This window comes from Bos indicus, chromosome X (genome assembly GCF_029378745.1).
Source record: "Bos indicus isolate NIAB-ARS_2022 breed Sahiwal x Tharparkar chromosome X, NIAB-ARS_B.indTharparkar_mat_pri_1.0, whole genome shotgun sequence".
NCBI classification, from domain to species: Eukaryota; Metazoa; Chordata; class Mammalia; order Artiodactyla; family Bovidae; genus Bos; species Bos indicus.
The window spans coordinates 2,213,383-2,223,553 of NC_091789.1; the positions used below are offsets into that span (position 1 = coordinate 2,213,383).

Sequence of the window (10,171 nt, forward strand, 5' to 3'; positions counted from 1 at the left end):
GTTGACCCTATCCACCCAGAGATAGCATCGGATTCTACAAGGTCAGGGCTCAGTCCCACAAAACTGTCCCATCCCCCAACTTCAGGTTATCACCAGTGCTTCTGAGCAACTAGTTATAGAGTGTAGGTTCCAACAAGCTTCTCCTTGGGGTCAGTTAATTTAATAGAGTGGCTCACAGAATTTGAGGGAAACTGTTACTAGATTTTACTAGATTAGCAGCTTATGATAAAAGAATAGAACTCAGAAACAGCCAGAGGGAAGAGATGCACATGGAAAGGTATGGGGAAAGGATGAGGAGCTTCCTATGCTCTCTCCAGGCTGCCACTGTCCCCAAATTTCCCAAATTTAGCAACCCAGCAGCTTTCTAAATTCTGGCCTTTTAGGTTTCTCTGGAAGCTTCATTACATGGGCTGCTGCTGCTGCTGCTGCTAAGTCGCTTCAGTCGTGTCTGACTCTGTGCAACCCCATAGACGGCAGCCCACCAGGCTCCCCCGTCCTCTGGGATTCTCCAGGCAAGAATACTGGAGTGGGTTGCCATTTCCTCCTCCAATGCATGAAAGTGAAAAGTGAAAGTGAAGTCGCTCAGTCGTCCAACTCTAGAGACCCCATGGACTGCAGCCTACCAGGCTCCTCCGTCCATGGGATTTTCCAGGCAAAAATACTGGAGTAGGGTGCCATTGCCTTCTCCTCATTACATGGGCATGAATGATCAAATCATTAGCCAACGACCCCTGAATCAACCTCCAGGTCCTCTCCTCTCCTTGGACACCAAGAGGTGGGACTGAAAGTTACAACCCTTTAATCACCTGGTTGGTTCTCCGGGCAACCTACCCCCATCCTCAAACAGGGTCCAAAAGTCACTTCATTGACATAACAAGACACCTTTATTGCTCTCCTCCCAGGAACTTCCAAGGTTTTTAGCAGCTCTGTTCCAGAATTGAGAGTGAAAAACAAACATATATTTCTCCTTAGAAATCACAGTGCATGCATGTTAAATCCCTTCAGTCGTGTCTGACTCGTTTCGACCCCATGGACTGTAGCCCACCAGGCTCCTCCATCCATGGGATTCTCCAGGCAAGAATACTGGAGTGGGTTGCCATGCCCTCCTTCAGGGGATATTCCTGACCCAGGGATTGCACTCGCATCTGCCTGCGTCTCCTGCATTGCAGGTGTATTCCTGACCCACTGAGCCATGTGGGAAGCCCAGAAATCACAGTATCACAACACTATTGGGATGCTTTCTCCACTAGCACTCATTCTGTTTCAATTTCCTTATCCTTGGGAGCCATTATACAGACTGCTAAATTCTCCTAGTTCGTCTTGTCCTTCTCAGGTTCCACTGCTTCCCCACTAACCTGTGCCTGCTTGAACAGTTTATGGCAGTAGATGAAAAGGAAGAAAAGTAAAAGTGAATGATACTCCTATGCATTCTGCAAGATCAGATTCCTGAGTACCATATTTTCATGCTGCTGCTGCTGCTGCTGCTAAGTTGCTTCAGTCGTGTCCGACTCTGTGCGACCGCATAGACGGCAGCCCACCAGGCTCCCCCGTCCCTGGGATTCTCAAGGCAAGAACACTGGAGTGGGTTGCCATTTCCTTCTCCAATGCATGAAAGTGAAAAGTGAACGTGAAGTCGCTCGGTCGTGTCCGACTCTTAGCGACCCCATGGACTGCAGCCCACCAGGCTCCTGCATCCATGGGATTTTCCAGGCAAGAGTACTGGAGTAGGGTGCCATTGCCTTCTCCGATCATATTTTCATAGAACTGTATGTATCAGATTTGAGTGTGGCTTCAGCTGCATCTTGTAGAACAAAAGTATGAAAAGTATACACTATAACAACAATCCAATTACAATATTTCTGCTATAAGTCTCAGTTATTTTGGCCCTACTGCAAACAGAGTTTCTTTTTATGAGAATCACATATTCTAAAATTATGATCTTAATAGCAAAATGAGCAATGAAATATATTTTAAGTGGTTAAAATAAGAAAAACTGATCTTGAAATTATTTTAAAATATCTGTAAAGCATATTAAACTGAAAACACAGCTCAGACTGGGACTTGAATCTGTGAACTGGAACTTGAACCCACTATCTTTTTTTTTGTTTTTGGCTGTGCTATGCAGCATGTGGGATCTTAGTTCCCTGACCAAGGATCAAACCTGTGCCCTTTGCATTGGGAGCATGGAGACTTAACCGCTGGACCACCAGGGAAGTCCAAACCCATTATCTTTTAATTGAGATCATACATCTGGTCTCAGGACTTAATGAAGCTCGGGTTTTTTATGTCTCATTACAGAAAGAATTCAGTGAAAGACAAAGTCACAAGTAAGAAGTGGATTTATTTAGAGAGATACACATTCCATAGACAGAATGACCTTGGGAGGAACACTCCACAGACAGTATGTGGGCCATCTCAGAAGGTAAGAGGCGCCCAAATATGGGGTGGTTAGTTTGTATGGGCTGGTTAATTTCATAGGCTAATGAGTGGGAGGATTATTCTAAATAGTTGGGGGAAGGGGCAGAAATTTCTAAGAACTGGGCCACTGTCCACTTTTGACCTTCTATAGTTAGCCTCAGGACTACCATGGCACCTGTAGGTATATCATTTAGATGCTAATATATTACAGTGAGCTCTAATGAGGCTCAAGGACAACTGGAAGTAGAATCTTCTGCCATTTTGGTCCTAGTTGGTTCTAAACAGTTTATGTCTATGTTGTATCCTCAAGGGCTATATCATTCTTTTAGAGGTTGTGCCCTGCTCCCTTTCCTCCTGTTTCAAAACCAGGTCTTCTAAGAGTGTCTTCCTTGCCTGTAAATCAGGCACCTCTGAAAGATATACTGATGTATATTTTTAAAAACACCAGAAGACAATTTTACCGCCCCAGGCCAACTTGGCCTCGATGGGCCAGACTGCCAGATCCACCATTCTCTGGTGTTGGGATTTTCGTTTTCAGATGCATCGACTTTGTTGGTTGGTATTATGTGTATAATGAGTACATGCTAGATACCTACCAGTCATTGCTTGCTCAGTGTGTGTGTTTCCTGTGGGCAGCAAGACAAGTCATGTAATTTGTATTGGTTAGCACTCCCCTGCTCTCACCCTATCCTCACCCTGGGCCACCATGATTGACTTATCTAGACATAATTCAGATTTGAACAAGCATTAGGAACCCATTGGACAGGAAAACTGGATCAAGAAAGAAGTTCTGTCACCAGAGGCAACAGGAAACCCCAGACCCAAAATGAGGAGCTGAGCCAGAAAGGATGCCAGTCTGCCAAAGTCCAAATGCCAAAGAGAAAGTCAGGGAAAAGATCAAGTCCTGGAAGGAACAAAGATGGGAATTATCAAAATCAAAGCACACAGTCAAGGAAAGAAACAGGAAAACAAGATAAAGTAAAATCAAATCAAGACTAATTAGGGTCAAGAGAAGGCACATCAATTGATTAGAATGCCTGCTAACTACTGGGGGTGGCTTCAGAGAGGCCCACAGGGATGTGCTGAAAAGAAGGGCAGGTAAGTCAGCCCAATGTAAAGAGTCAGGAAGGAGGTGGATTAATATTTCCTATGGTACCTTTCACAAAGTAAATTCTCAGTTAATATTAACTGAGCTAGTCAAGCAGTAATTAGGTACACACAGCCCTGGTGGTCGGAATGTGTCATATTAGCTTGCACAAGAATAAACCAGACCAAAGGTTATGGGGCATTTTTATTAATAACAGTTAAACAAGGGCTGCTTCAGAGTCCGACAGCCCAAGACCAAATTGGACCAGTTTTGCAGAGGTACATGGAATAAGGAAGGAAAGAAAGAAAGAGAAGCTCATGCTTACTGAATACCAATGCCCTTATGTAATTTGCTTAATTCGATTGCCAAGGGGTATGAAGTATTTATGATTTCACAGATGATGAAATTGGAGAATGGTTAAGCATCTTTCCTAAGGTCATGCAGTCAGAATTCAAATGCAGAACTGATTCCAGAATCCAGGCTCTTTTTGAATATTCTACCCTCCACCTTATGAACCAGGTTGGGAAGACGCACAGACTAGTCAGTGGAAAATCAGAGAGAGCAATACCCTGTCAAGAGCAGGACAAGAAGGCTCTCTAGAGGAGAGGGTTTGTCACTTCTTGAAAAGATACTGCAGTTGAACTCTGTTCCTTGTGACTTTGCTTGGTTGACTTGCAATAACCAAGCCATGATCCAGGTAGCAGTAGCTACTATTTACTGAAAATCTACTGTGTACTCACACCCTATGCTAGGTATGTATATTAAGCACTATCATTTCCAAAACATTTTCATAGCCATTGTTTCACTTGGCCAAGACAAGGACTCAGATACATGGCAGAAAGCCAAAAAGCCCAGATTTCAGAAATAGGAAGCAAGTTAAGGCAACATTGATATTTTAATACTGAAAACCTGATGGCTAGGCTGGAACTGCCTGGCTGCTTGTTCAATCGCTCAGTTCTGTCTGACTCTTTGCAATCCCATGAACTGCAGCCCACCAGGCTCCCCTGTCCATGGGATTCTCCAGGCACGAATACTGGAGTGGCCTGGGTTATTCTTGTCTAAAATCAGGATTGGTCCAGGGAATCAGGTGGGACTGAATCTGCAGGTAGAAGGCCAAGTAACCCCTGACGTGGAGGAAGAAAAACAACAAGCTTATGAAATAGGAAACTTCTGATGGCAGTTTCATTCAAAACTATCAGGCGGCTCTACCTGAAGAAAACAAAACAAAAAAACACTAATTAGAAAAGATACATGCACCCCTATGTTCATAGCTGCATTATTTCAATTGCCAAGATATGGAAGTGCCCATCAATAGATGGATGGATAAAGAATATGTGGTATATATGCAATGGAATAGTCAGTTCAGTTCAGTCGCTCAGTCATGTCCGACTCTTTTCGACCCCATGAATCACAGCACGCCAGGCCTCCCTGTCCATTACCAACTCCCGGAGTTCACTGAAACTCGTGTCTATCGAGTCGGTGATGCCATCCAGCCATCTCATCCTCTGTCATCCCCTTCTCCTCCTGCCCCCAATCCCTCTCAGCATCAGAGTCTTTTCCAATGAGTCAACTCTTCACGTGAGGTGGCCAAAGTACTGGAGTTTCAGCTTTAGCATCATTCCTTCCAAAGAAATCCCAGGGCTGATCTCCTTCAGAGTGGACTGGTTGGATCTCCTTGCAGTCCAAGGGACTCTCAAGAGTCTTCTCCAACACCACAGTTCAAAAGCAGCAATTCTTCAGCGCTCAGGTGTCTTCACAGTCCAAGTCTCATCCATACATGACCACTGGAAAAGCCATACTCAGCCATAGAAATGAAATCTTGCTATTTGCAACAACATGGAAGGACCTAAAGGGTATTGTGTTAAGTGAAATGTCAGACAAAGACAAATACCATATGATTTCACTTAAATGTGGAATCCAAAAAACAAGTGAACAAACATAACAAAACAGAAACAGAGTCATAGATACAGAGAACAAGTGGTGGCTGCCAGAAGGGAGGGGCTGGGAGGAGGAAAGAAACAGGTGAGTGAGCTTAATAGCCTTATGGGATAGAATCCCAGCTCTGCCACATCCCAGCTATGCCATCTTGGGCAAGTCTCTTCACTTCTCTGAGCTTCAGTTTTTTTCACAGGTTAAGTGGGGATAATAACTGTAGCTACTCCATTCACATAGGGTTGTGAAGATTCAATGACAAAGTGTAGAAAAACCCTTTATAACAGTGCTTAACACACAGAAAGTGATAGCTTTTAAATTTTATCTATAGTCACACTTAGCCAGACACCAATTCGTTCTCCATGCTGTAGCCAAAGTGGCATTTTCTGAAATAAATATGCTCACATCCTCCCCACCACCACCACACACAAGGACCCAAAGAACAGTCTAATGGATTGCCATCGCCCTTAGGATAACGTCAAAACTCCCTAACAGCCCCGGCCGGCCGGGGTGCTCTAGGTGCTGCGCGGAGGCCCTCTGCACCCGTGCGAACATGGCGCTGTGCGCGGCGCGGTTGGCAGCCTGCGCGCCATCTCGGCACCTAGCGCGCCCTGCTCGCTGCCGCCCTGGGGACTGTGGGTGGGTGCCGTCCGGGCGCTGCGCACCGGCCCTACTCTGCTGTCGGTGCGGAAATTCACAAAAAAACACGAATGGGTAACAACAGAAAACGGTGTTGCAACAGTGGGAATCAGCAGTTTTGCACAGGAAGCTTTGAGAGATGTTGTTTACTGTAGTCTGCCTGAAGTTGGGACAAAGTTGAACAAACAAGAGGAGTTCGGTGCTTTGGAAAGTGTGAAAGCTGCTAGTGCACTCTATTCTCCTCTATCAGGAGAAGTAACTAAAATTAATAAAGCTCTAGCAGAAAATCCAGGACTTGTCAACAAGTCTTGTTATGAAGATGGTTGGCTGATCAAGATGACATTCAGTAACCCTTCAGAACTAGATGAACTAATGAGTAAAGAAGCATATGAGAAATACATAAGGTCTATTGAGGACTGAAAATGGAACCCCAAAATAAACTACTTTGAAACAATTAAATCTATCATAGTTGTCTTAAATTAGTGGTGGATAGATATTTAAAAAGCAACTTTTAGCAAAAGAAGCTACTTCTAACAATGTTTCCTGAAGAAAATACCCCTTAACTTTCTACTGACTTCAGATAAACAGTGTGCATCTTTTCCACAGCATCCTGTGATTTTTAGGCTAGGCTCCAGTTACAATATTCAGAATTCCTGGAATTATCTCTGGTAAAACTGATTACAAAAATTATGTAATTCAAGGATAACATGGTTATCTTAAACCTTATATGACATTGTAACTTGCTTACAGCTATCCTTGGATTTGGGTCAAAATTATCTTCCCACTAGAAATAACTGCCAGTGGAGGAAAGTTTGTTAGTTGTATAGTGTCCAATGAAGAATATTACTATCTTAATTTTGCTGTGTTTGCTTAATTTTGCTGTGTTTGCTGGTGCTATTTTTATATAGTGAAGCAACAGACTTGCAGAAGAATAAACAATTTAATAATAAAATATTCAACTTCTTAAAAAAAAAAAAAACTCCCTAACACAGACTAGAGAAAGTAGTGCATGAATTTCCGCAGCATGAAACCAGAACCGTTTCCCACTATGCCTTTCTAGAAACTTCCTGCTACCCCACTGGCCTTCTCTTAGTCCCCTTCACTCAACTTGCTCCCTCTCACCCCAAGACCATATTCTACCTGCCTGGATGCTCCCGATCCTTTTTCCTAACTGCTCCCCATTCTGCAGTTCTCAGCTCAAACCTTACTTTCCCAAAGAACTTTTCCTTGACTGGTCATTTCTGAACACTCTCAAATTGTCACGTACCTATCCTGTAGTGAATATATCACAGTGGCTGTTTTTATTTCTTTGTGTGATTACAGGATTAGTGTCTACATCCCCTACCTGACTATGACATCTGTAACAGTAAGGAGCTTGTTTTTCATCACGGCTACCTGAGCAGCAGGTAGTATGTGTCTGGCACGTAATAAATGTTCAACAAATTGCTAGACTCAATGAATGAAAGAATGACTAAATCTCACTTGCTGTGCAGAGGATCAAATGGAAGGAAAAATAAATTGAAACCATAAGACTGCAGATAACATTGTAAAATGGTCTGGGCCTTGAAACAGTTATGAGGCTGTGGAAGCAAAAGTTCTTAGACCAAAATCATGTTTAAAGGAAAATAAGACAGAAAAAAAAAAAATATGGAGTTTAAGCTAATGGAAAAAGCAGGAAGGAAGGGGGAGAATTCTTGAACCCACTGAGTCAAGACAAGGCAATTAAACATTATTTTTTAAAGTTAGGGGGTGTATGTGTGTACACTTCATAGTCTTTAAACTTAAAAACACACCCAAGTTATTTTTGATAGGAAAAGAAAAATCTGGAAAAAAGGAGAGTTCCTGGAATAGGAGAGATACCAACGCCCACCTGGCCTTCTGTACTGCCAGCCTCATTTCCAGGCAGTTGATCCCTGTTTCTATTTTTCCCCTTTCTTTGTTTTTCATTAAGACTGCTAGAATGACCCAGCTCTGAAGTTGATGCTATTACCTTCAGAACTCAGCATTTCTGAATCAAGGCCCTCTCCTCCCCATCCCTTGTGCTCTTGATCTGCCTCATCTCTGCTATTTAGTGTCCTAAAAGTAGCTGCCATTTGGTCCTTGCCCAGCCTTTCTGTTCACTCCTCACTAACCACACCACCACCCTTGGGAGGAAGGTTCAAGGCTGCTTCGTGGTCTAGCGCAGGGATTTTCAAGTCATAGGACAGACCCAGCAGTGAATTTAGTAGGTCAAGATGAGACTAGTTTTTAGTGGGATGAAATAGAACGGAAAAATAAATATCAGAGTGCATTGTACATAGTAAGGTGTGTCTTGTTAAACTTTCTAGATTCAATCATGTCTGTATGTATAAAAAATGTTTGGTAGCTACTGTGATTTAGTGCTGCTTCAGCATGCTAGACTCTATAGTGTTTGGTGTATGAATCAGACAAGCAGTTTTCCCCCAGGAAGTTTTGTTCAGTAGTTTAGCCTTAATGTAAATAACTCTGATATAAGACAGATAGTAATAAATATCATAAGGCAGCCATAAATAAAGCTTACAGGTAACGATAATAACTTAGTGTCTATAATAATAAAATGCTATTTATAATGTTTATGGAGCACATTTGTGCCAGGCAATGTGCTAAGCACTTTATGGGCCTTAGCTCATTTGGTCCTCTTAACAACACTATGAAATAGGCCGTACTCTCACCCTCACGTTATAGAAGTAAAAATGGAGGCTCAGAGACACGATGTAACTTGTCCTGGTGCCCACAGTTGGTTACATGGCTGAACCATGACTGAACAGCAGTGTCACTCGAGTTCAGCACCCATGCTTTTCTGCCACTAAATGTTAGCATCTTTGTAATCCAACAAATTGCCTTTCCCCCATTGTTCTAATAATACCTATTAATATTTCTATTTCTATCACCTCTAATAATACCAACAAAATATTCATGGTAGCCCCTTCCTATTATTGAATGGTTATAGCTAAATTTTTGGACCACAGCGAAGTCCGCTTTCTACTTATCAGTTGCAAAATAATTGATCTCCCACTAAAAGAGAGCTTCTCTTATCATAACCCCCTAATTACAAAACAAAAACAAAGGAAGGAGGGAATCATAATGTGGTATGTCCTTGGTTGCCTCACAGAATTGACTTTTACTGTCTCTGGCTCCATAAACATGAGCAGGTATAAATTAATACTTTTCCTAAAGGCAATCAACTAATTCCTGCATAAATATTCTTTTACCTCCAGGGAGTTCACAGTAAATGTAAATGGTGCTTAAGCTATTAAATGGTAACACGCTTAGCTCATTAAATCTTCTCAGGAATAATTTGTACCGAGGGAGGGTCTGTTAACATCCACATGCCTACTTGAATGTCTGACAAGGGTTTATATGGTACCCAAAGAAACACTGGGGAAGCCTTTGCCGGAGCATAGCCTGAGTGTGAATGCTGCTACGTGGGGCACCTGCTGCCAGGGCTAGACATCCAGTCATGGGGCACTCAAGTGCTGAATTCGAGAGGTCATAGTGGATGGGGCTCTTGAAAAACAAACTGGCTGAGACACATGAAGAAAAGGGAGAAGGAGGCAAGGATTACAACTTGAATTATCCTTATATGATACTCTTTTTTTCAAAATGCTTTCAGATCCATTATAATTTTTAATTATTAAATATTGGATCAGTTCACTTTAGTTCAGTCACTCAGTCATGTCCGACTCTTTGTGACCCCATGAATCGCAGCATGCCAGGCCTCCCTGTCCATCACCAACTCCCAGAGTGCACTCAGACTCACGTCCATCGAGTCAGTGATGCCATCCAGCCATCTCATCCTCTGTCAACCCCTTCTCCTCCTGCCCCCAATCCCTCCCAGCATCAGAGTTTTTTCCAATGAGTCAACTCTTTGCATGAGGTGACCAAAGTACTGGAGTTTCAGCTTTAGCATCATTCCTTCCAAAGAAATCCCAGGGCTGATCTCCTTCAGAATGGACTGGTTGGATCTCCTTGCAGTCCAAGGGACTCTCAAGAGTCTTTCCAATACCACAGTTCAAAAGCATCAATTCTTCAGTGCTCAGCCTTCTTCACAGTCCAACTCTCACATCCATACATGAC

At 42.9% G+C, this 10,171-nt stretch overlaps 1 protein-coding gene across 1 annotated transcript; it reads left to right on the plus strand.

Annotated features, from left to right (window-relative positions):
* Positions 1-263: 263 nt before the first annotated feature.
* Positions 264-6,496, plus strand: LOC139181211 (glycine cleavage system H protein, mitochondrial-like). Its single transcript, XM_070784116.1, has 4 exons — positions 264-277; positions 1,334-1,402; positions 2,299-2,422; positions 5,957-6,496. The coding sequence occupies exons 1-4, from the start codon at positions 264-266 to the stop codon at positions 6,494-6,496; spliced, it is 747 nt and encodes a 248-aa protein (XP_070640217.1).
* The last annotated feature ends 3,675 nt before the right edge of the window (positions 6,497-10,171 follow it).

Bases quoted from the DNA above. Each gene is read 5' to 3' on its own strand.
- LOC139181211 (XM_070784116.1), top strand. The intron at 1,403-2,298 runs GTAAAAGTGAAT...GTCTCATTACAG, and splicing joins GTAGATGAAAAGGAAGAAAA to AAAGAATTCAGTGAAAGACA. The intron at 2,423-5,956 runs GTAAGAGGCGCC...GGGGTGCTCTAG, and splicing joins TATGTGGGCCATCTCAGAAG to GTGCTGCGCGGAGGCCCTCT.